The sequence below is a fragment of the Phoxinus phoxinus genome, assembly GCF_949152265.1.
Source record: "Phoxinus phoxinus genome assembly, chromosome: 20".
NCBI classification, from domain to species: Eukaryota; Metazoa; Chordata; class Actinopteri; order Cypriniformes; family Leuciscidae; genus Phoxinus; species Phoxinus phoxinus.
In genome coordinates, this window is record NC_136895.1 from 26,230,430 (window position 1) to 26,257,668 (window position 27,239).

The following is a 27,239-nucleotide window of genomic DNA, read 5'->3' on the forward strand; positions in this document are numbered from 1 at the left end:
GTTGTCAAAACGTCATAGCATCAGAATAGGCTGGTCTGTGTTTCACACACTTATTTCCGAAAACGTTTACTGATATTGAGAGGTTTTAATATGATGTAGTGCAATTTCGATAAATTGCATTTATTTAAAAGGGAATGTTTATCATGTGTTCATCACATCTCGCTGCCGCCATGTTCGCGTGAGGTCACGACTCACGCGCTCTCGCATCTCGGCAACAAAAGTTACTTCCGCATGAGTTGTAAATATGATGAGACTTTTCTTCGCAGAAGTTGGAAAGTATCACTTTGTTTGTGGAGTAATTAACATTAAGTCTTAAAAATTATATTGCACAGTTACAATTTGCAAGTAGGCTAATGATCACATTTACGATTATCACTTGACTTGGAACGAACGAATGAGGGACCCGAGCAGATTCATAGTTGATTTGACTCTAGCTATAGTAAACAACCACTAGCAACCACACGGAACACCTTAGAAAGTCTCTGAAACCTCAGACTAACTCGACAGGTGACCTTTGCAAAGCTGGAGAATGTGCAGATCTTCATCAGTCCCTCAGAAGCTGGAGTTTGACAGCATCGGGATCCCTCAAGGTGAGATTTTGTTTGGTAAAGCGCCTTTTTCAGACACATTTTGAGATTTAATTCCATTTCCCTGAGACTCTAAGTGCTCGAAATGTTGTTGTTTCAATGATTTATTTACGTTTGAATACGATTTTAATTATGCATTTCTTGTAGCCTATATTTTGGAGTTGTAGAATTTGAATTGTTGCAGAATCGTTTGTAAAGGTTCTTACGTAAATCTATTAATGGCAATGTATTAGGGTTAGCCTATGGACCGTTATGTAGATAGCAATTAATTGTAGCCTATTTATGTTTAATAAAAGAGGCCCTGTCTGTACCGCAAATCACACTCATATTCTCTGTTGCCATTAAAAAAGTGTTTAACCCTATATATAAATTTAATAGACATTTCCTTATTTCGCCAATAATGTGTCCGGGATTTTCTGTCGGCTGTTTAGAATTAGAACCAATCCGATTCGTGAATGAATCGTTCTTTTGAGTCGGTTCTTTTCAATGAATTGGCCAAACGGGTTAGCAGAATTGTTTGAATCGAATCGCGAATCACTCTGAATGATTCATTAAAGGGATAGTTCACCAAAAAATGAAAATGCTGTCATAATTTACTCACCCTTGTGTTGTTCCAAACCTGTATGAATTTCTTTCTTCTGCTGATAACAACATATTTATTTTGAAGAATGTGGGTAAGCATTTGATGTGCCAATTGACTTCCATAAATTGTAGTGAAGAAAAAAATGGTTACATTCAAAAGATCTTCTTTTGTGTTCAACAAAAGAACATTTATACAGGTTTGAAATTGGAACGTCTTGAGAGTGAGTAGATTATTAGAATTTTTTTTTTTTTTTTTTTTTTTTTTTTTTAACTATCCCTTTAATGTCTGACCATGAATCTTTTGGAGCAGATTTTCACTAGCAACAATACAGAGAACGATAAGAGCCCTGAAGTGGATCTTTACTGACAGCCATTTGCAACCAAACTAATGCATTGTCTGTCAGTGTTGAAGGTCTTTATTAAGATTAACTTATTTGTAAACGACTCTTTACTGCAGATAAAACCATTTTAGACCTGAATTTAAAATGAATAAATACAAATACATGAACAAATTTAAAGTATCTGTGACATTTTTCTTTTTGGTAAATGTTTTATTACATTTCCTAAAATTACATTCAAACTTGATTTGTTGCTACAGTATTCTTGAACACTAGAGAGCGCCAGACTAGTAGTGTAAACACGTGGTATTATACACTCTAACTCCAGGGGCCAGTTGGTCAAAAGTAATCTGATCAGATTTTGGCTATCGGATTGGATCAAATCTTTAAAATGGATTGTTCAAAAGAAGAAGAAGAAAAGATTCAGAAAAAGGATTAATCAAAAAATCCAATCTTGGATTTGATCTGGATCAAATCGTCAGTGTGTATTGTTCAAAACCTTTTTTTTTAGTAATATTAGGATATTTTTACTCCTTTAATAAAAATAATCAGGATTATACTGACCTCAGCAGAAAAGGGTGGATTTCAGAAACAAAAATATAATTAAACTTTAAAGGGCACCTATTATGACATTTAAAATGTTCCTAATGTTGTTTAGGGAGTCCCCAACAACAGTTTTACGTGCATGCAATGACAAAAAACACTTTTGTTTTCGTATAATATGCATTTATTTTTACCTGATTTGCTCACCGACTCCCAAATGAATCGTTCAACGACTCATTTTTCCAAACCCCTCCTTTGCGCGACGCTAATCTGCGATTGGTCAGATGACCCAGCAGTGTTTACAGAGATAATACTTAGTTTAACACGGAGTACAATGATGCTTTTATCAATTAAATCGTGTTATAATAATGATTATAGTCCACTGCTTTGTAGTTTGTAGTAAAAAACTAAAAATAAGATAAAGAATTTAATGTTATGTTAGCGAGCATAGCCCAGAGTTCATATTGTAAAAGCACAATCAGTCTTTGTTTGCATTAGCTTGATGCAAAACGTTTTTACAAAAAAAAAATGCAGTTACGTTACTACGAGGTATTATTCTATTCTTTAAGACAACTCCAAAAACAACGACAAACACTTCACATATCTCAATACAATTGTCATTGAAGACCTAGAAGCTAAACGGTGCTTACTCAACAAACAAAATAATAATTAAGCATGCTACATAAAACATAAAAGCAACAATTATTAATAACACTTACAGGCTGTGATACGGAGGAGGAAGCTGATGCAAATACACTTGGAACTGAACCTTCCTTCAATATCAGCCGGCTCGCGAATCCAAGTTTGATTGCATTTAAAAAGCAATCGTCTTCAAAATGGCGCGAACAAAGCACAAGGCTCGGACTATACTTCTGTGGTATAGTTATATATATGAATTGTAGCCACTTAGTCTTCAAATGCTCCTCCTTGGGCAGATGAAAAAAGTTGGCTTTTGAGTTGCACTTCAGAACACAGCGTCTCGTCGCCATGATGTTTTCACGTTAGTTTTCCCTCCCTGGCTGGCCTTGGAGCGCAATAAGTGGGCGTATCGTATTCAAATAACTTGACAAGTTGACGTCATCTAGTCAGAGAAAAAGCTTCGGTCTTCTAACGATTCATAAAAATGACTCCGAGTCGACTCTTACTTTTGAAAGACAATAACTTTATATACGGTGCACTTTCATATTTCAAACTTTGCAGGATGTTTTTGTTCACTTATATCTATGTTACACACTACATGAAAGGTACATTTCAAAATTCCATAATAGGTGCCCTTTAAACCTGGTCAAAAATACAACATTTGTATCATGTGTGACAGCGTGAGAGGTTCAGGATCTTTAGTTTGTGCAAGTTCCCAGTAAACACCACTTCAACAGTCTCTTCGGTACATAGGTGTGTTTAATAATTAAACAAAAAAGGTTTACAACTTAAATCTCTTCAGCTCAAAAGTAACTTAATCTTCTTTGTCATTTCCCCAGCCACACACACAAATCAGCAGGTTTTCACACTATTAGAGCCTGCTGCTGGCCTCATTAGCTGCAGCTGTCTCTCAGGCAGCCTGGGTTTTGTAGTCCTTAACAGACGGCCATCTTGCTCCAGCCATCTGAGGGCAATGTATCTGCCCTCTAGAACACGCCCTCTCATGATGCCACACATGTAGAATACAACATTTGTATCATGTAATATAGGCCTACACACACACTCATATTTTTATTTTGCTTTTGAATAGTTTAACTGTTAAAGTGATACATTAGAAGTAGAAATAAGTGTATATTAAGCCTTTCGGTAGCCTACTGTAAAGTAAAACATAGATTGTGGCGCTATGAAATAATCCCCAAACTGCTGTTAAAATCAAACAAAAAAATAAATTTCATTCAAAGTGTTGTTTTATCACTGTTTCTAAACTACATTGGCACAATCATAAGAGATGAACCAGTCAAAATATATTTGCAAGCGAACACAAAGTTGTTTTTTTTGGTGAACGCTTTACAAAACTTTTCTGAGAACGCAAAAGCATTGAAATATATATTTTTATATACATATATATATAGACTTTAAACAATGTAAAATAGACGTGTTTTTCACTGTCTGCTGAAAAAAGTTTTCATTTAAGACAATTATTATTTGTCTTAAATAAAAACTATAAAATATTATACTAATGAAAAATTCACAGTAAGAAACTTCCCAAAGTTGATGAAATCAAAATAAATCATCACTTATGCATGATGCACTTAAAATATTGCAAACACAATCAATATTGCAACTGCCAGTAAATAAGACATTGCATTAATTTTTTTAAATGATTCACTTGTTTGTGTCTTTGCTAAAAATATAGATGGACTTAGGCTTGATAAGAATAGTGGAATCTTCTTAAAAACAAGTAAGTGTTGCTGGGGCTGCAAATAACATTGAAATTAACACTTCTTATCTGCAGGATCACAGCATGAGTGTGAGCTCATGGAAATATAGAGAGATGCAAATGCTGCTAAATATCAATCTTATATTTCACATGTGTAAGTGTATGATACAATTTTCTCATTCACACAGAAAAATCTCACAGAGAGTATATTTTTATCAAACGTTTTCCATTCTGTACTTTATCTTGCAATAAAACATTGTTTTGCATAAAGAGGAAGTAAAACTGTGGAAGATCTTCAACCCCACTAGATTCACAGAAACACACACTCACACTATTCACAGAAAACACTGATGCACATTAACCACAAACGTCCATTTAATGAAACATGTTCTCACGCTCATGCTCTCAACTGATGAAACCACATTTATTTCCAGATCTGAAACTGAGGCCTTCTGTGGTTTGAGTCTGTTGAAGGCAACACTGTAAAAATACACCAAAAATATCTGTTTGCTGCTAATATTTATCATGAAATCAAACCGGTACTGTTATTCTGCAGATTTATGTATATCGATCAGTGACTTTTAATCTGAATGCATTGAGAACGTGCTGCTAAAACACAAAATGGCTGTTTAACGTCAGCTGGGATTTCCTGAACATACACAGAGTAAAACTGAAAATCACCCTGCGTAAAATACATACTTGTGAACAAATATCTGAGCCGTTCCCATGTGAGCTTTAACAGTACCATAGAGAAGGTGTTATCTATGTAACTTTGCATTCTCCCCATCAATTTGTGTTAAATTCAGTTAATGTATGATAAATGTCTGGTAAATGTGGATGAGTTTTGGGCTTAAGAATCCAAAGTAAATGTTCAAAGCTAGAAACTCTTGAATAAAATCCGGTTAATGTCCCATGATGCTCAACCATCTCTGTGATTTTTTTTTTTTTGTATTTTTTTTTTTGAGCTTTTAAACATTAAACAGAAAATGTAAAAAAAATTACACAACACACCTAAAAACACAATTGAGAAAAAGTAACGTTAATGTTCAGAGTTTACATGCACACTAGTTTATTTTAGCATTCAGAAATGCAGTTTTGGCATCATGCTCTTAATGCTCTTAACCTTCATACACAATGGCTGATATCAGTAATCCGCTTTAATCAAACATTTGTGTTACTTTAGTTCTCACACATGCACTCTTCAGAAAACCGTTATAACGCAGCTAATGCTTTTGCATGGCCATAAGCTGCTACTAATACAGTGCATGTAAGCATGAGCAACGCTATCAAATCTTAAACCGCCTGGTTGCAATAAAATCATTAACGAGGAAAAAGACTTTCACAGAGAGTTTAACGTCTGGCGACGACACCTGCGTATATCACCTCATCCTCCTGTTTAACCCTCTGAAAGAAAACACACAGAACATACAAAGACACAAATTGTCAATATACATAGTATGCAAGTATCCAAGTTAAGTAAAAAAAAAAATTGCTAATAATAGAGCTAGAATTGAAACGCTGGAAAGAGAAAGAGAGGTTTTTCATAGTTAGTGCCTTTGTTTATGGTTATGGATTAATTAAGTCAGTGGCTGATTTAGGCATAGACAGCACAGGCACATGTTTGAAAAATCATAATTGGGCCATTTTACCAAAAAAACCTTATGCGAGTAATTTATTTAACAATAGCGATATATATCAAGCAGTGATGCGCGGGTTGATCCAAAATGAGCGGGTGCCTGCGGTCACCCGCGGTCACCCGCGGTTACGAGTCATCCAAAAATATTTTTAATGATATTCGGGTCGCGGTCGGTCGGTTAGTTTGAAATAAAGATGCCAATTAAACCTTTGTAATTTATATAGTACTAGACACAATGTTCTATGAAATACATAGGTGTACACTTTATTGGCTGAATAACTGCGCGAGGATGACGCACGAGCTCAGTCTGCAACAGAGATGACAGCGGGAAATCCTTATTTACCTGAATGTTGAGCGCGTTATTAACTTTTGAATAAAAGCTGACGCGGGACAAAATGCCCGATTTCCCAACACGTTGAACTGAGCAATGCCATTGTGCCATTTTAATAGGCTACTTTTAAACGCATATAGCTCAGTAATGTCAGTTTTATGTATTTGCTGAGAGGGGGCGGGGTTTTTGTTGGGAAAGTCGGGGGAGAAACGCGCACTTCGATTAGACTGGATAAACACATGCAGCATCTTAATTGTTAAGAAAATGAAACGAATTAAATGAATAAATCAAGCCTTTATTACAAAACACTAGGCGATATCGTACAGCATTCAGAAAAATGCGCACCCCTAGTTCCTCCGTCTATGGCCCATGACGCGATGAGCATTTACTATAGCTACTTTTAAAAAACGCGGGTCAGGAAGCGGGTCGGGTACAATATTTTCTTTCTCTTTTTTTGCGGTCCGAGTTGCGGGCGGGTTATTGAAAACGTCGGTCGGGTGCGGGTTGTTTATACATTGACCCGCGCATCACTGATATCAAGCATGTATTTGCTGGAAATAAGGTTGCTAATATGATATCTAAATTTTAGATACCAGGGAAATTTCACAATTCTCGATACTAATTTCGATAATATGTTACTAGGCACACAAAAAAGCTAATTACTAACATACAATAGAAAGATACAAATGAAGCAAACAGTGCTTTAAGATTTTCATGCGAGTATCAACAAGCTACTATACGAATTGAATAATCAAATGTAAAATAAAACAGCGTAGTCTTCACTATAAGAATTAAACTGTTTTATTCTTAAAGCTACTAAAATCATTTAGTCAAGAGCAGTAAGTGATTTTCCCTGTTTTTTGTTGTTTGATTAACATAAATGACATGGGCGGCATCAGGTTTATTAGGCTACTGTCACTTTAAGACATAAGGCACGGATCCAATATACTGATACACACTCAATTTTCTCGAAACGTTTTACATTTAATGATGTTTTTACTACCTTTCTGGGGCTTGAAAGTGGTAGTTGCGTAGACGGTCAGTTAAATCTCTCAGGCCCCATCCACACTACTGCATTTTCGTTTTGCTACGTTTGCACCTCCCGTCCAGACTACAACGGCAAAAACGAAGACCTAAAACGGAGAAGTTTAGAAACGCAGCCCACCCCGTTTTACGTTTTGAATCTTCGGAGGGCGTTTTAGTGAAGACGGTCAAAACGGAGGACATTAGACACTATGACACAGAGGCTCACGCTCGGCTCTATTATTGGGTGTCATCAGTCATGGCGTATCCTTCCCTGATTCGTCAGTCACCCATCACATGACCCGTCCCCGGGAAGAAAACATACAAAAACAGCCTGGACTACGTAACGTTAGTGACTGCAACATGGATAACGAATTACAAGCGTTACTGACTTTGATGTCTTTGCTAGCAGCTGTTGTGCAAGCAAATTCTGCATTTTACAATAACTGCCTACATGCGCCTGTTTACACCGGCACGCGCATGCCCAGTGTTGGTGAATGGTCACGTGATCCACATTTTCAGTCGTTTTAATGTGGACGGAGATCAATTCTAATACGCAGCAAAAACGCTGCTGTGGACGGAGATCGTATTCGTTTTAATTCTCCGTTTCTAAACTAAAACGCAATAGTGTGGATGAGGCCTCAGATTTGTTGTTTCGAAGATGAATGATCGTTTTACGGGTTTGGAACGACATGAGGGTCAGAAATGTACATTTTTGGGTGAACTATCACTAACGTTATGAAGCGTCGGAACTCCCCTGTCAGAACGTTGACTCATTATTGTCCAGCTCCTGCGTCAGCATCACACACGTGTCCTGCTCACGTGACCAGCGTCAACGGCTCCAGGCACACTTAAAGCAGCCCTCAGTAAGATCTGGATTTCTTTGTTTATCCTCGCGTTTTGCTCGGAGGTTTCTCTCTAGAGCTCCCCCCGCAGCTTCGGAATATATATTTGACAACAACTGTTAAAAACTCGCTGGCTATTCTCAGACACTAGAGGCTTAGTAGATCAACGACATCAAAGCAGATGGGAAACTCTTTGCAACGTCGTCTTCATTCGGGTTCCAACAGCGTGAGGGAGTGCAATAATGACAGCATTATAGCAGATTTCTTTTTGCAGTAAAGCAATTCTTTACCTCGCGAGACTTGGGATCACACGATACTTCCAGACGAAGAGGCCGGCGGGTCGCCGGCCCAAAGTTGCAAACGCTGTTTTTCCGCTCACAGGCACCAGGGGGGTGCGAAACCACCACCATTCAACCCAAAATAAGTCATATAACCATTCCAGTGACTCCGAAGTTGATCAGTTAAGGTAAAAAAGTTACTTAGTTCACCTTTAACTGGCACACTTTTCTGGAAACACTTCTGGAGTTTCAAAGTCGTGATCTGATTGGTTGAATGGCCGGGAGACGTGCGTGTCTCGTTTTTTAACTGTCCACCTGGAAACAAATGCTGAGAACGGCGTCGTGTTTACAACTGTGACAATAGCCGCGTAACGCGTTTCCATTACAGATTTGCGCAAAACGTTTGCGATTTATTTTTTCTTTTTTTTTTTTTTTCTAAATATCGAAACTATTGCGAAATGACAGCGTTTCCATTAACCGATGTTATGCGACTAAAACTTAATTTTTTCCTCTCACGATAAGTCATTTAAAAAATCATGGCAACGGATGTTGGTAGGTTTATATATCACAGCCACCGCACTAGACATTATTATTATTAACGGAAGGAGACGTAGGCATGTTATCCAAGCATTAATGGAAAGAATACTGTAAGAATACTGAAAGATACTGTAAGCGGCACATATGAAGAGTTTCTGGGTGTTCCTCCCTCATTTCTGCTTCGAGGTCTTGATTGTGGCATTTCTTTGAGGTTTAGAATCCAGTATTCCTGTAATTCTTTTGTCTTTTATGAATTTAATAAAGAACTCCGTCTCGTATTCTGTCCAAACACACCTCGGTGCCTTCTACGTCAGCTGGCCTGTAAATGTGCAAAAACTGTTTCCATTGCAGTTTTGCTAAATATTTCTTTTTCGAATTGCCTGAAAAACCACCTCATGCGAGCGTAAAAACTATTTTGAGATAAATGGGAGTTTTTGCGAAATTTACGTATTTAATGCGGCTAATGAGCGAAAACCAGGATCAAATAAACGCTGGATTTTCCAAAAGTATGTGAAGTTCGTGGCTCCATTGTTAAACAGTAAACAGTAGATGCACGCTGGTCTGTTATTGTAGGGACATCAACTTTACATTTTCACGCCCCTAAACATGACGCTGAACCAAACTAACTGTGGTTGGTTGCATTACATGTCAGTCAAATGCCCTCTTGGACGGCCCTTGACCAATGAAAGTCCAGACCTTCTGCCGTTAGTGTGAAGATCTGGCTACGCGAGACTAGTGTGTTTCACACACGATGGGAACAAAACTGTTAAATCATGAATTTTTTTTTTTTTTTGGTCATATTTGTGGTCTCGCAGATTTTTAAAAAAATGATAAGATTGTGAAAATCTTTTAGTGTGGGTCAGCCCACAGGTGTAAATAGTCCAAAACGTTTTGAGCTTTTCCACTTTTAAATACTTCCAGAGATAGAAAACTCATTTGACCGGATTTCTTTCGTACACTGTAAAACCGGATAAGTTAATATAACTCAAAAAAATAGTTGAAACTGATTACATCGAAAATTTTAAGTGATACTAACTTAATTTTATAAGTTAAAGAAACATCCTTTTTTTAAGTAACTGGTACTAGGCAATTTTAACTGATACCAACTTAATCTTACAAGTTACTATAACATTATTGATCAAGTCATTTTACAAGTAGTTTTTGGGTTCACAGAACATATTAAAATTAATTAAAGATAACTGAAATTTTTTTGTTACCTTCATAACAAGTTTTTATTTCTCAGTAACAATTTCTTATTTTTTAGTTTTTAAATTATCAATTCATTATCAAGTAACTAAATTGCTAGCTATACACATTCTAAAATAAAATAAAAACAGGTTAACACACACAATTTAAATTCAAGTTACTCTTTTATTAAATAACCACAAAACATCAACAATAAATTGTTTGTCAAATGGAAATTCTCCAAAACAGTACAATGCCCTTGATGTTTGCTCAATGATTTACTACACTGCACATAACCTTATTAGCATACAGAAATCAAAGATATGATTACTACAGTGTAAACTGCAATGTCGTACTGTACGTTGAACAATCATACTTAAACACATCTGCAAGCTGTTTTCAAAGTACAAATTGTCTTGCTCTATGGTGTGCACTAAAAAGGACAGAAGTGTAATTTTAAATGAAATTTAAAATTAAGGAGTACCATTGTACAGGTAAAATTTGAGTACCGTGCAAAAGTTAATTTTATTTTATTTATTATTTAAGGCGTAATTAGATAAAAAAATCATGACAAGTGCATCAGCCAATGTGAGAAAATCTACTGTATAACCATGCTACCCTCAAGTACAACCGCAATCTTCTCTGGGCAGAATAACGTGGCATCTGTTAAATTGCCATTAATGGAGAGGAGACCGAGTGGTACGCCATCAATGCCTGGTTCATCAGAATGTTCTACCTGAAGACAAGAACAGAGATCTGTTACTTTAAACTTCCAAAAGAGGACAGCTAATAAGTGACAAGTGACATATATTTACCTCTATTCCAAACCATTCTATCCCATACAATAACTACAATTATAAAAAAAAATTTTTTATATATATATATATTAAAAACCTGGAACTAGGACCAGAATGACTACTGAGTAGCAACTGAGATGGTTGGTAACCAAACAGTGAAAAACTTACATCCCACGTCTTGAGAAAGTTGGGAGTCATCCTCTTGCAGACGAGCAGGGAGAGCACGAAGGATGGCAGCTCGTCGTACATGGACGTCAACTTTTTCCTTCAGTGTGAGAATTAGAGACATGAGTATGAGAATCTTGATTTAACATGGAATATTGTGGCGAGCAGGACGAGGTCGAGAGACGTGAGAGAACAGTGCGAGACCAGTGACGAGATTACTGATAAGCGACACCTGCGCGAAGCACCGGAGGAATCGAATCTCTCACGGAGGAGCGGAAGCATAAAAGGGAGAGCGACGACAGTGGAGATCGAGAGAGGAACAGGCCTGAACTTGTGTTTTGTGTGGCCAGCAGTCGTCCGCGAAGGGCTGCTGGCTTATACTTTCGTTTTGTATTTGTTATTAAAATCTTTGAATGTTCTCCGGGTCCCACCTCCTTCCCATAACAACGAACTGCGTTAAACTGGTGCCGAAACCCGGGAAGGAGGCGGCAGGAACCGGTGAACATTCAAAGATTTTAATAACAAAATAAAACAAATCTCGCGGACAACTGCTGGCCACACAAAACAGAAACAAAAAATAACATAAAATCAGGCCTGTCCTCTCTCGAGCTTCACTGTCGTCGCTCCCCCTTTTATGCTTCCGGTCCTCCGTGAGAGATACGAGACCGGTGCGTCACACAGGTGTCGCTCATCAGTAATCACGCTGTATGTGCCGTCCTCCCACAGCCCTCGACCTAGTCCTGCTCACCACAAATATAAACTGCACAGCCACACAATACTATGCATCACCCTAAAATGTCTGTAAATACTACCAAAATATTTCAAAATCCACTGCAGTTCCTATATCAGGCATCAAGAAGTGTAACCAACTGACCTGGAGGTAATATATCCTGAGGAGCTGACTCAGTACTTCAGACCACTTTCCCTGTGCGAGCAGCTTTCTTTCTGGACAAGCTCTGTAGACGGGGAGCATGCTGGTCCAACACGGCATAAAAGTGGTTCTTCAGGTTGACGTTTCTACATTTTGTCAGATCTGCACAAATTAATAAGTGATTAAGCCAAGATTTATGTACAGAGTATACATTTGTGATCCTGTAGAAAAAAAAACATGTAGCTACTGCAAAATAACATTTTGTGTTAAGTGTAGAGTTTAAACCTTGACACACTGAAAAAGAACCAAAAATAAAAATTTGCTGTCAGTTCTCACCATTCGGCCATCCAATATGTAGGTTACTTTCTTTTTTCAGTAGAACACTAAAAACATTTTTTTTTTTAGCTGAACCTGTTGGATTCCAATAAAGTCAACAAGTGCCACCACTTTGTGAGTCAAAAAGCAGATATATAGACAACCGATTATAACATTATTACCAGGGAAACAAGAGTCTGAAGCTCAAGATTTGTGTCACAGGTATTAATTTTGTGTTGCTTGTTTATGTTTTTTGACTCGCAAAGTGACAGCACCTGTTGACCTGCATTTTATGAATCACCAAGGACCATGAGTTCAGCTAAAAATCATCTTTAGTGTTCTACTAAAGAAAAAATGTCACCTACATCTTGCATGGCCCGAGAGAGAGTAAATGAACGGCAAATGTTCAGTTCTAGGTCAACTATTCATTTAAATATAAAATATTCTCAAGTGAACTAAGAAAAATATGTTTTACCTGTGACTCCGTTTTAAAGGCAGGCCAGCAATCCAGGATCTCACCAAAAGGTTAGGTTATCAGTGATGACTTCTTTACATCTCAGGGCAAGGCCATCTTCTTCATTAACTCCTTTTATCAAAGATAGAAGCACAAAGTTTGCACTTTAACGCACGCCATTGATTGTTTTCCCTTTTCAATTTGTGTTGTGCACTAAATAATATGAATTCACATTTTAGTATGCAATGAAAGTGTATTAAAATTAACAATTAGACATAAACATACCAAACTTAAAGGGATAGTTCACTTTGAAATTAATTTTTGATATGTTTTAGCTTACCTCAAGGGCATCCAAGATGTAGGTGTCTTTGTTTCCACAGTATTTTCAATTTTGATATTTTTAGGTCAAACCGTTGTTGTCTGACAGTCATATCATGCAGGTCTATGGGGTCCACCTCAAAGAGCATGCACAGAGAAGTCCAAATTAAACATGATTTAATGACTCGTAAATGTAAGTACACATTGATGGCCTAAGACACGAAACGAGCGGTTTGTGTGAGATAACGAACAGTATTTATATCGTTTTTACCTCTTGTAACACAGCCATGTCCAAGTGATCTGAGGGCGCGCACGCTTCCTGGTGTGTGACATGTGCGCAGACTGGTGCATAGATGTATACTAAACATATCAAAAATTAATTTCAAAGTGAACTATCCCTTTAACTGCCAGCTGCTTCACTTTTAGCCTGAAAAGAGAGAGATTGAGAAGTTAGTCAGGTTGTAATATTTGCCAAAACTACTAGGAAAAATATGTGAAGCACATGACGCTAATCAGTTACTTAATCGACATTGCTCAGTCTGATCAACCTTAAACGTTTAAAAAAAATATTGTACAATTTGACAATAGAGACATTAAGAACATTAACGTCTCTGCTAAATAACACAAGCTTTACATGGTATGGCTTGAGCATACTATTTTAATAAATTTAAGAAATACATGTCCTTACAAAAATGTAAAACACGTGGAACAAATTGCATCAGATTATTGTCAAACCTCTATGAAAACAACTAACGTTACTTTATAAGCATGCGCGCCAATTAAATATGAGTCACAGCCCGCCATTTTGAGGTTATTAAAATGTGTTGCCCGAATAACGTTAATGTGTGCACAACCGATGCAAAAAGACAGACTTTAAAATATATATATTTTAATACTAACAGTTAAATACAGTTGCTTCAACAATTCAATCCATATTACCTTTAGTGAGGCAGGATAAAATGACTCAAAACATTATTGTTTTTGCAAATGCATAAAATACATTAACTGCAAAGGCACTAAAACTATTTGCAGAAAATAAAACAGGAAACTTACCAGATTCGCGTGCCCAAAGAGAAGAGGTTTTGAAATGGTGGGCAGCACAACGAAGAAAAGCTTGTCATCAGCAGGTTCAGAAAGCAGTTTCCTCACAGACAAAACCGATCAAAATCCAATTCCCGATCGAAAAATCTCATCCTACACTCTTTTTATAAAATACTAGCGAGTTTTTCGTGCGTTGCAAACTTATTTTCATCCGAGGCGAGCAACAAAAACATGGCGTCTTCGTGAACTTGCAACCGCTAGTGAAGGAGGAGGAGCACGTACGCACGTGCCTGACGTCATACGGGATTATAGTAAAACTATTTGAGTACACTGACAAAAACAAATGAAAGCATTTGAGTGCTGTATACTTAAAAGTTTACTTTCGTTCTAATTACACAGAACATTAAAGGTAAATTAACTTTTTAATTTTTTTGAGTAATTACAACCCATTATATTTATCAAAGTTGTACTGTTTGGTTTTAAAAGCTCATGTGGTTGAGTGTGTTCAAACAGCCACAAAAGACAGTCTACTGTCCTACTACTGACCTAATGCGTAAACATTATGGGAAGCGCGCTAGCCAGACGGGATTTAAACTTTGTCGGCTGAAGACCCAAGTTTGGTTTGAAGATGAAAAATGTACCATTACATTAATTAATTAGATTAATTAATTAATTTAATCCCCAGGTGTAAACAGGTGTGTGTCTGCATCGTCTACTTGTGATCTGATGGACCAAAACACATCAGGTGTAAACTGGGTCTTAGTGATATTTGGTGCCAGTTTACCATGAAGTGATGATTTTGATCTCTTGAACCAGGGGTGCCCAATCCTGCTCCTTGCGATCGACTGTCCTGCACAGTTCATCTCCAACCCTAATCAAACACACCTGAAGCAACCAATTAAGGTCTTCAGAGAACGTCAGGATCACTTGAAAATTAAAGGCAGGTATGTTTGATTAGGGTTGGAGATGAACTGTGCAGGACAGTCGATCGCCAGGAGCAGGATTGAGCCCCCCTCTCTTGAACTCACTGGATGGAACCGGTGCTTAATTCAGAAATATTTTATGCGATATTCTAATTTTAAATTCGCAACTTGACAATGACACTGTTTTTTTTTTTGTTTAATACTGTAAGCTATTTGCTTTTAAGCAATACATTTGTATAGAGTGCAATCTAAATATGTGATGTGAGTTTACTGGAGTTCTGAATTGCAGATCTGGTGCAAACATCCACATCGCTATGATCAGATCTTTCTTAACTGCCGATTTCTCAACGCTGTCATTTTTGTTGTGTGTTTATTTTGTTATGGAGAGGAGCATGCTTCATATACAGTATATACATATTCATCTAAATAAATATAAAATATAAATATTCATCTAACAGCTCTCAGCAATTTCGGCAGTGTCAGGATTTTCGTAAATATATTGAGACATTAGGGGTAATAGACACATGAACTGCCCCTGAATCTCAAGCGCTTGTGAAAGAGGTTTGTCTTCGGCTACTTTGTGAAAGTTGTGATAGTGTCGGCAGATTGGGATTGGGAACTAAACATGGTTCTTATATATATATATATATATATATATATATATATATATATATATATATATATATACACAGGCATGGTCAGCACGGTTTTGTGCTCAGTGACCCATTTTTGTTTTGATTTTGATATTTGTTTTTGGATCACTGTCCTGTTGGAAGATCCAAACATGGCCCGTTATAAGATTTCTAGCACAGTCTGTTAGGTTTCGATTTTTTATCTGTTGGTATTTGATCCAATCCATGATGCCATGTATCTGAACAAGATGTCCAGGACCTCAGGCAGAAAATTAGGCCCACAGCATTAAATATACAGCAGTGTATTTCATTTTACACATGGCGTACTTTTTTATCCCTGTGTGCACCAAACCCATCTTACGTGTTGGCTGCCAAAAAAGCTATTTTTTTGGTTTCATCTGACCATAGAACCCGTCCCGTTTGAAGTTGCAGTAGTGTCCGGTACTTTTCAAACGTTCTATTGACAGAGGAACCAAAAAAAAAGCTTTTTTGGCAGCAAACACTTAAGATGGGTTTAGTGCACACAAGGATAAAAATGAAATACACTGCTGTATCTTTACTGCTGTGGGCCTAATTTTCTGCCAGAGGTCCTGGACATCTTGTTCAGATACATGGCATCATGGATTGGATCAAATACCAACAGATAAAAAATCGAAACCTAACAGACTGTGCTAGAAATCTTATAACGGGCCATGTTTGGATCTTCCAACAGGACAGTGATCCAAAAACAAATATCAAAATCAAAACAAAAATGGGTCACTGAGCACAAAACCAAGATCTGCAATGGCCATCCCAGTCCCTGGCCTGAACCCTATAGAAAATTAGTGGGCTGAACTGAAGAGAAGAAGCACCAACATGGATCTGGGAATCTGCAGGATCTGGAGAGATTCTGTGTGGAGGAATGGTATCTGATCTCTTGTCAGGTGTTCTCCAAACTCATCCGGCATTATAGGAGAAAACTCAGAGCTGTTATCTTGGCAAAAGGAGGTTGCAAAAAGTATTTAATAAAAGGGTGACAATAATTGTGGCCAACGTGTTTTGGAGAAAAACATTTATTTCATAATGTGATTTAGCCCCACTTTCAATTCTCTTGCTTCAATGAAAGGTTAGAATTTTGGCAATTTTTTAAATTAAAGATCAAAAGGATAAACAATGCAGATTAATTTTTTACAGCCAGTTTTTATCAAATTTACCAGGGGTGCCATTAATTCTGACCATGCCTGTATATATATATGTTTCATCACTCTTGAGTTTGGGTGAACTTCCCATTTAAATGTTAAACATTTAACTTTTTTTTTTACATAATTTGTACCCACTTAAACTGCTAAGGCATTAATTTTTAGTGAATGTTTGAAGTCAGATATTCACACTAATCAGAATCAAAACCTTTCATTCAAGTTATACATTAATTTTGAATACCAGTTTTTGTTAGGACAACTTTGATTAACTTTTTTGATCCACTTCAAATGTAAACATCCATAGATTTTAAACCCTGGTGCACCACATTCAACTGGTCGTGTCAGATTAATGTCATGCTGTTAGTGTTCCTGTTTTTTCAGTAAACCCCACTATAATCAAAACTAGTAGTTTTATTCATTTTAATTTAACAATAAAGAAAATCATACCCATTTACGTTTATACAGGAAAACACTAAACGCATCTAAATGTGATTCTGCTGATAATGACACAGATGACAGTCATAAATGATCTTACCGTTTTCTGTGCGTTTCTCTTGTAGAATGTTGGATCAGCGTAGGTTATCTCTTCATCACGAGTCTCAACTGTAAACAATAATAATAGATGCGTTAAATTAACAAAGTGAAATCACTAAACCAATTTTCATCCCAGAAATACATTATTTGAGATTGTGATGTCCAAGATTTGTGGCACACATAATTCTTATAGATTCAACTTTCCATTGATCAATAAATAAAAGTACATTACTATATTGGTTTGGTTTAAGATCTTTATGTGTCATTGTAAGTCAGTGTATGGGCTTAGTTAAACATTAAAAACAGTAAAAATCCCCTTTAGCTAAAATGTGATTTTTAAAAACATAGCTAAAGTTGTTAAAGTTAATTTTGTGTTTAAGATTATTTGAAATGTTTATACCTGGTGTGTTGTGGGAATGGACCAGCCTAGTGTCAAAGAGATTTAAATTGGAAGTTTATCTGTTTGTAGAATCTGGAATTCTAAAGAAAATGAGACTGTACCAACTTTGATGTATTAGAGCGGACATAGGGAAATGTGATGTCTTGATCAATGTGATTTTTGTTTAATATAATTATTTTTGCATTAACTTAAATGTATCAATTACTCTAAATTTAGTTAAATGTATTGTGTTCATTCCAGGGTTTGTGTTGTTACTGTTGTGAGAATTTGTACGGTTTTATTTCCCTTTTTTTTTTTTTTTCATGGTGCTGGCCACCTCCTATAAATTCAGTGTATGTCTTATCTAGAGTGTTTTGTTACTTATTGTACCCTGGAAAAGTGGTGCTGATTTTGGTCCTCTGTCAGTTTGAGAGGCTCAAGCATGATTATGTCCTTTTTGAATACTTCCTATTCCCTGTGATGTAACCTGAATGGAATGTGACTTTTGGATTTTTTAACTATTAACATTTTTGCCTTTTTCCTCTCTAATGAGGCTTGATCACTTTTTTTGTGCATAAGAAAGATTCAATAAAGACTGTCACAATTGAAGACCACTTTGCCCCTTTGTGGCGTTAGACTATTTTTTTTGTTGCGATTTGCTAAGACTCCATCACAGAGATGCATTATAAAAGTTTATAATTATTCATTAATATATAATACATTTTTACAGTTGTATCAGTAGTAGGAAACACTTGCCGCCTTGATCAGTTTTTCTGTGTTTCCTGCAGATCCAGATCATCCCAAATGCAGCAACAATCAACAGAGATCCAGCAGCAGCAGAAATCGGCACTATCAGAGATGTAGGACCTGAAGGAGGACCTGAAGGAGGACCTGAAGGAGAACATGAAGGAGAATGTGAGGAGTTTGTGCATCTGGTGTTGTAGTGGCTAAAGAGAGACAGTCATTAGTAGGAGAAAGTGTCAGCTCTGTGTAACGTCGCTGTCATGGAAGCAAACAAAAACAATGGTGTAGAGGACACAGGTGAAGTTTATTACAAGGTTAATAATCCAAAGATAGTGATGGCAATTTCAAAACAGAGTCACATGATTTCAGTAAACGAGGCTTAATTACGTCATAACTGTTTTGAGACACTTCAAAATTTCAATGGTTCACCGCTGGGGGCGATGATCTCTGTCAATCCATGAACAATAAACAAGTGTCTGTGGGTTTTTCCTGATCTCTGATCAGTTTTATACATTTGAAGACGTTTTAATTAGACATTAGTATAATTAAAATTAATAAAGGTAGTTAATAGTCTCTTATTGGCCTGTTTAGCTGAGCCATTTATAGAACAAAACAAAAAAAAATGAAAATTGATTAAAGAACATATAGACACTTGATAATATTATTAAATGATTAGATAATTGCATTTTAAATATTTTACTTTCAATAAAAAAAAAATGCATGTTTGGCCTGAGTTTTTGTTGCATTTACGCTGTTTTGACCACTAGGGGTCACCGTGGAGAGTGTTGTCGGAATGATTGTTTCGAAGCCTCGACACAATATGGCACATTTGCTATTTAAGTGTTTCACGAAGCCTCGATCTGCCCAACACTATCCAAAGATGTGAAACATCAACTAAGAACTTGACTTGACTGATAACAATAACATGGAAACAGCCTTACATTGTTGAATACAATTCAAAGTAACATGGCAAACATAAGGGTTTAAAGACTTGGGATCACATGACAAAAGCAACCAATGAACAGACAGAACTAATGAAACCAGAACCAATGAGTACCGGCAAATGACACATGAAACAAACGAACTAATGAAAACAAGGCACATGGAAAGGTAAAGTACATGGCTGCGTTCCAGTCCAAAATCGTCATGCCCTTCACTCGCTAACTTCCCTCCGTCTCGTTCACTCTGATGTATTGCTTACGTTGCACAAGTGCTCACTACAGGCAGAAACTGCAGTGGGACAATGAACTGGAACATCCTAAGCCCTTGGCTGCATTTCAGTCCACATTTGCAAACTTCCCTAAGCACCCTTGCCACTTCCCCTTGGGGGAATCCCTGCATACATATGGATGCTGCATTAAACAAATTCTTGAAAGGAAAGAAATATAAATAATAAATCAACTCCATAGCTGATTCCAAGTGATCAAGGGCTTAGGACGTTCCAGTTCATCCCATTGCAGTTTCCGCTTGTAGTGGGCACTCATGCAACATAAGCAATGACGCACATCAGAGTGAACGAGACGGAGGGAAGTTAGCGAGTGAAGGGCTTGACAATTTTGGGCTGAAACGCAGCCTTGATCACTTGGAATCAGCTGGAGTTGATTTATTATTTACTTTTCTTTCCTTTCTAGAATTTGTTTAATGCAGCATCCATATGTATATAGGTGTGTGTGGGCTGTTTTCAATAGAATTTATTTTATATATCATAGAGTTGTTTGTGGTGGTGGTGATTAGACGAGATCTGCGGTGACGTCACAATCGTGTTGAATTGTGGTATATGGAGCCGTCTGAAGTGTACATATGAAGTAGACTCGCTCCCTCTGTCAAAATCGAGGGAACAAGGGTCTGTCCATATAAACTTTCCTAGTCCACGAAGTGGAACGCACTTCAAAGTGGCGGCAGGGATTCCCTCAAGGGGAAGTGCTTAGGGAAGTTCGCAAGCGTGTGTCTAAAAGTGGACTGGAACGCAGTCATAGACAGGATAACACAAAGGGAACAGGGAATCACAAGACTAAATTCCAAAATAAAAGACATGACAACATGAACAAAACCTAAAACAGACAATCTGTAAAAAAAAAACTAAAAAATATCTGCATTATAAAAGTGAATTGGAATGTCTGTTGGTGAGAGATTATTGTGATGATAAACTTGTGATGAGAGAAATAATTTCACAATACATTTTCCACCTTTTATCTGCGATGGAGATTTTCCTGTGTTGACGTGAAAACGACTTCTTTCTCCACATTATAACATCACAATGTTGAAGCTTGGTTTCAATAAATGTTTTCAAGTGAGGTTTTGAGTACTGAAATCTGAAGTATGTTTTTATAATGCAATGACCTCGATATGTCAAATGATCAAACACAATTTCAGGTGAACGTTCAGGTCCTGCTGAAATTATCACGGATAAAACCGGATTATAAGTTATAATCTTTCTGTAAAACACTCCCAGAAGCTGCTCTGTTTGAATGGAAGTCAATGGAGATGTTTCAGTTTACAAACATAAAAAGGTTTTCTACGGAGACGGTTCATCATATAAGTATATGGCTAAATATCATTTGGACTGAGCAATGTGTTTTTATATGAAAAATTGTAACAGTGTGACGGAGGAATTATTTATGACACTACCCACTGTCAGTTTTCAGGGTTTTTAGAGGCATATGGATTAAAAATTTAAAATGAAATTGAAGTGTCATAGAGCATTTATTTTATTTTATTTTGTAGTATTAAGAGGAATTATAACAATAAAATGGCACTTCTGTAATATATAATAGAGAGAGCTGTATTTCTCTACTCACCATAGACAGTAACAGTGAATCTGTGTGTAGGCGATGAGTTGCTGCCGCTGATCTTAACTTCATAAACTCCAGCATGATCAGTTCTGATGTTCATGATGGTCAGAGATCCAGTCTTCTCGTCCAGCTTCAGTCTGTCTCTGAATCTCTCATCAAGATTATCAGGGATCGTATTTTTCACTCCATCATTTTTAGCTATAAGATGCCCGTTAGATCCAAATGTCCACGTTATTTCTTCATCTTCCTGTATTTCAGTGACACCAGAGTTTAGAGAGACTGAATCTCCCTCCATCACTGACACTGACTTCACTGCATCTGTACCAGCAAACACTCCTGAAGAACACACACACACAGTCTCTCAGTCACACATTCAACTTTAAGTTGCTATAATGAAGCTTTAACTGTTAGTTTTGAAATGTTTACTAACTTTGAGATGTATAAAGATAGAAACAGCATTATGGGAAATAAATGGCAGAGTGGAAAACAGATATCTTCACACACCTTCATATAGTTTACATTTTACGTTTTGCTTTAGTGTTATAAGTTACATAAGTAAATACAACAGTAGGAAACTTCTCATAGTCACATCTACATCTCAGTAATATCTGGTAATAAAAGCAAGAGCATCTTATGACCGATTTAAATGGTGTATTGTTGATCTGAACTAACTTCCACCAGAACCCCCAAAAAAGTTTGTTACTTACCATCCAGACAGCAGAAGCACAGCCAGAAAAAAACTGTTTTTTCTTTAAACATTTTCTTCCAACAGCTCTGAGGTACAAAATAGGAGTTTAGAAAGATTATCTGATTGCGATGTACATCTACTTCTGTCTCTGTGTCTCGGCTGAGTGAGCGTGTGTGTAATGCGTTGAGGCTGTAATCCAGTTTCTCAACACTGAAGTCTATTCACATTTTCATTGGGCAGTGTGTCATTGTGCTAATGATGCTGTATTGATTCAGACCAACAAAATCTTGGACTTGTAAGTCCAAAAATAACTGGATGATATATGTTTTCAAGAGAACATGATTATGTAGAGTTAAATTTTTTCCCTAAATATAAAATTAATTTGTTGCTCTTCTAAACGATTTTTTGAGAACAGTTTTGAATGGATTGTTTATGCATTTAACCGTAATGTATTCTTAGTCAGTTTGAGTCCATACTTGAAAACGTACACAACTGTACACAAAACACTGACATTATATGATGCCACTTTGATTCATAGACTACTCATTTAAATGTTGAATGTGTGTGACAGACTGTTAATGATCCATCTATAATCTGGGTTGGGATTTCAGCATAACACTTTGTACACATTACATATTCCACATAGTTGGTTAGGTCACTAAATTATATGGGTAGCCACACAGGAGGATGTGTTTGTTGTTTTTGCTCAGAAGTGTGCCCTCTCATGGTGACTGTGAGAGATCTTAGAAACAACAGTGTTGTCAGTGAATGATCCTTAAGTCTTGTGCTATAAGAGAGAGATATTTATCTTACCTACTAGCCAGCTATCACTGAAATGTATGCCCTGACATCTGTCTGTATGACAGCCTGTAAACAGCAAAAAAATTATATTTTAAATGTGAGAGACTTTAATCAGAAACATTGAAGGCTCTCTTACCGGTCAATCATTTTGTGCATTCTGATTGGCTGACAGGTCTTTGAGACGGGCTTTGGAGAGAGGGCGTGTGGTTGGAGGCAGGGGGTGTGGCCTAATTAAGTTTTGAGGAAGTTAACAGAATAGTTTAAACTGTTAACAGCTTGTTATCTACACATCTTCACAGCAGACGCGCTCAGATACTTAAGTGTAACTATTTCAGACCACTGAACTGTTGAAGAAAATGTTTTACACATTTGCTTTTTGCTGTCTTTGCTGTTGCTGTCTGGTTGGTGAGTTATAAACATGTTTTATGATTTATAGTTGCATGTTATTTGTGTGGAGCTCTAATGAACTTCAGTTTCATCGACAATGAGTCAAAATGGAGATATTTTCTTACTCTTTACTTGTGGAACTAATAACACTAAACCAAAATGTAAACTATGTGAAGGTGTGTGAGAAGTGATAGTATTCTGCTTATGTCAAAATGATTAATGGCTTTGACCTTTGACCTTAGGGAGGTTCCCTACTCCCTTACCAGATCCTTCCAGACAAATTTGTAAAACAGAGCCCAGTCTTTTTCAGGAAATACAACACAGACGTCTTCACCGGCCTGAAACTCGCCTATCCCGTCAATGGTGTAGAGCATAACAACTCGAGATGGTTTGAGAAATATGTATCCGAATACACGGTATCAGAAATTCAGCTTTAGTCCATTCCGAGATTTCATGGAGAAAATTGGTCAAACAGACGTGTCCAAAAGCTTTTCTCGGTGCCATAGGCAGACTTTCCAGTATCTTGCTGGTCAGCCCCTCCTCTGGGGATTTAGAGGCAGTCAAACCATCCATGGTCATGTAGATCATATTTCTCTTTATGGTTTTTGTAGAACACACAGGACCCATTTATATACGCTCACAGTGTGGGAGGGAGGGGGACCTGTGACATACATATAGGCCTACCCCATTCTTCAAATGATCAAAACCATTCATCAAAAATAATTGGAAGACATTCTGTCAAAACCATGATATATAATAGGGAGGGGCACAAGGTCAAACTACATATCACTTGATCAATGGCTAGCTAGGTCAACGGGTCATAACAACTGTCCAATTTACATGATCGGTTGATAGCAGGTCAAAGGTCAACCCTTTGATCTCCTATATCAGAGGGAGTGGGGAACCCCCTAAGGTCAAAGGTTAGCCTTTGATCCCACATACCAGAAGGGGGCGGGGTGGGAAACCCCCATAAGGTCAAAGGTCAAAGCCATTAATAATTTTGACATAAGCAGAATACTATCACTACTTGTGTGAACTCCGATATCTGTGTTTTCCACTCTGCCATTTATTTTCCATGATGATGTTTCTATCTTTTCTACTTTCAACTAAAAGTTGACTGTGTGACTGAGAGACTGTGTCTGTGTTCTTCAGGAGTGTTTGCTGGTACAGATGCAGTGAAGTCAGTGTCAGTGATGGAGGGAGATTCAGTGTCTCTAAACTCTGGTCTCACTGAAATACAGGAAGATGAAGAGATACTGTGGACATTTGGATCTAACAAGACTCTTATAGCTAAAACTGATGGAGTGAACAATATTATCCCTGATGATATTGACGGGAGATTCAGAGACAGACTGGAGCTGGACAAGAAGACTGGATTTCTGACCATCATGAACATCACAACTGAACATGCTGGAGATTATAAAGTTAAGATCAGCCGCAGCAGATCATCGTCTATATACAGATTCACTGTTACTGTCTATGGTGAGTAAATACAGCTCACTCTATTATATATTACAGAAGTTGCATTTTATTGTTATAATTAAGATGATTCAACTTTATTGTCATTGTATGTATAGATCTTATGAAATATAAAAATGGGACATTATGCAGTTTGTTAAAATGCTTTCAGTGGTGATCAGGATCTGGAGAGGATAGATTAACTATTGTTGGCCTCCTCTAGAAGTAAAGACACATTTGTGCATTTTATTATATGACTCTGTATCATATTAGCACTACAGCCACTTGAAATCATTTTTCTTATTCAAGAAGCAAGAGCAACAGCAGTGCTTTTGTGTAATGACTCTCAACTGCATCTCAACTCAGTGGATAGATGTTGGCTCTTCATCATTGGGCTGTGGGTTTGAATCTCACAGTGTTAAAATCTGCCTCTATATTTATTTGATGTTTTGCATTGTGCTTTGTGGAATATAGGTCATGCATGGCCTCATAATTTATTCTTATTTCTCTCTGATCTTTCATGTTTTTCAGCTCCTCTGCCTGTCATTAGCAGTAACTCTTCAAACTGTTCATCACCATCAGGATCATCAGTGTCCAAATGTGTGCTGCTGTGTTCAGTGGTGAATGTGAGTGATGCGACTCTGTCCTGGTACAAAGGACACAGTGTATTGTCCAACATCAGTGTGTCTGATCTCAGCGTCAGTCTCTCTCTACCTCTGGAGATTGAGTGTCTGGATGATTCCTACAGCTGTGTGGTGGCTTCTTCATTCACCAACTGGACCACACATCTCAACACTGAACTCTGCCAGACATGTCCAGGTACGTCAGCAGGTATTTTATGTGTTAGTTTATGTGTTCCTGGTCACTGATTTCATGTATTTTTATCAACAAAGTTATTGATAAACTGGACACTAAACTCTTTCTAGATTTTCGATGATTGTTTTTTCAAGACAAATTATATTTCAAAAAATATTTTTAAGCAAGTTTAACATCACTTTATTGTCAACTTGTCTTGGCTTTTCTCTCTGCTGAGATGCTTTCATTGAAATAAAGGTACAGATAAATACCTTTAATAAGGTATAGATGAGTGTTCAGGAAACCATTTTGAAACCGTAATTAATTTTGCAATTCCATTTTGTGCCACTAGTGATGCAGAAAGTACACACTTAACATTCAATGATAAATAAATGCAGTATTTAAGATTCCTTCTGTTACTCTGGGGTGAAATGCTGTTGTTATCCAAATGTTCTGTTCTGATTCATATTGTTCTTTTATTTCCTCAGACTGTGTTTTCTGTTGTCATGTTTCTGAAGCTGTCACCCGATTGGTCGTCTCTGCTCTGGTGGGTGTGGCTGCTGCCTGCATTGTGGTGTATGACATCACATCCAGAAAACAGGAGAGAACATAACAGACATCATCATCATCATCATCATCATCTTCAGACCCTCACAGATTAATCATGTAATGTTACATTATGAGGAGGAGGAGGAGGAGGGAAACAGGGCTTTGCCAGATTTTTTTTTTTACACAAACTGGCTATCAGTTGATCTTGAATGAATTTACAGATTAAAGTTCAGTTCTTTCAATGATTAATTATTTATCTTTTAATAATTATTTTGACACTTATTCTGTTATATAACTGAGATTAATGGGATTCCTGGTTTATTTTACTGTTTTTTTCTGGTTTATGTTTTTCTTATTAACATTACTTATTATTATAAGCATCACTTAAGTATTATCTATTCTATTGTGAAGAGGGTGCATTAATCTGTGCATGTGGCAAAGTTTAATAACATAGTAGCAGGGAAGTATCACTGTTTTTAAAATAATTTAGCTTTTCAGTGTTAACAGTATTTTATTAAGTGAGGTATTGTTGTCAAGGCTCTCTCTTTCTGCCTGTGCCCCATTCGGCTTTCACCTGTTTTTTGTAATTATGTTTTCAATGGATATTAAAATATATTTTGGAAAGGGGGGAAAAAAAAGCTTGACCGTGAGGACCTGGAATCTGAATTGGGATATTTTATTGCCGTCCAGTTAATAGAAAATAACATGGTTCTTTCTTCAAATGTCAATTGCAGCATTGATAGTCAAACATTTATATAAAAAAATGTAAAAAAAAAAAAAAAATGACATGACATAATCAGTAAAAATATAAGTAAATTATTTAGGGGGCACTTTAACTTTGAAGTAGGGATGCACGATATTGGATTTTGGCCGATATTCGATATGCCGATATTTTCAAACTAATTTTGTCTGATGCCGATACTGATGCACCATAAAACTTCAAATAATAACCAAGTCCCAAAAACGCCTGTCTCTTTTACACGCCTGGTGTGGCACTACAGGTTTGGATAAATAAAGGCTGGTCTCAAATAGAGGCCTGGTCTGTTTTTTAGTTTCGGGTTATATTTAATCTTCTAAAACCTGTCAGATTGTATGTTTAAGCCAGTTCTATGTTCTATGTCTCACTCGACGTCTTAAAGGGGTCATGACATGTTTTTTTTTTATTTTATTATTA

General features: G+C 36.9%; 2 protein-coding genes and 1 long non-coding RNA gene across 5 annotated transcripts; 1 reads left to right on the top strand and 2 right to left on the bottom strand.

The window, feature by feature from the left end:
- Positions 1-26,835, top strand: LOC306988458 (uncharacterized protein). Of its 2 annotated transcripts, XM_079593460.1 has the most exons (5): positions 1-590; positions 18,640-18,766; positions 24,416-24,745; positions 25,253-25,540; positions 26,005-26,835. In XM_079593460.1, exons 3-5 carry the CDS (start codon positions 24,457-24,459, stop codon positions 26,127-26,129), a joined length of 702 nt encoding a protein of 233 aa, XP_079449586.1. In that variant the 5' UTR covers positions 1-590; positions 18,640-18,766; positions 24,416-24,456; the 3' UTR covers positions 26,130-26,835. The 2 variants fall into 2 exon arrangements, with proteins under 2 accessions (XP_079449586.1, XP_079449585.1); XM_079593459.1 differs by lacking the exons at positions 1-590; positions 18,640-18,766 and adding an exon at positions 22,962-23,281.
- On the bottom strand, positions 10,414-14,494 carry LOC306988460. 2 transcript variants are annotated; one of them, XR_013795404.1, is made up of 7 exons: positions 14,218-14,494; positions 13,436-13,591; positions 13,187-13,301; positions 12,868-12,978; positions 12,081-12,239; positions 11,210-11,306; positions 10,414-10,980 (listed from the first exon to the last, which is right to left on the bottom strand). It is a non-coding gene; the product is annotated as an uncharacterized lncRNA (long non-coding RNA). The 2 variants fall into 2 exon arrangements; XR_013795405.1 differs by having other exon boundaries at positions 13,187-13,591.
- On the bottom strand, positions 17,060-22,307 carry LOC306988459 (uncharacterized protein). The gene is made up of 4 exons (XM_079593461.1): positions 22,095-22,307; positions 21,394-21,723; positions 18,608-18,742; positions 17,060-17,541 (listed from the first exon to the last, which is right to left on the bottom strand). The coding sequence occupies exons 1-4, from the start codon at positions 22,144-22,146 to the stop codon at positions 17,411-17,413; spliced, it is 648 nt and encodes a 215-aa protein (XP_079449587.1). The 5' UTR covers positions 22,147-22,307; the 3' UTR covers positions 17,060-17,410.
- Positions 26,836-27,239: the final 404 nt, after the last annotated feature.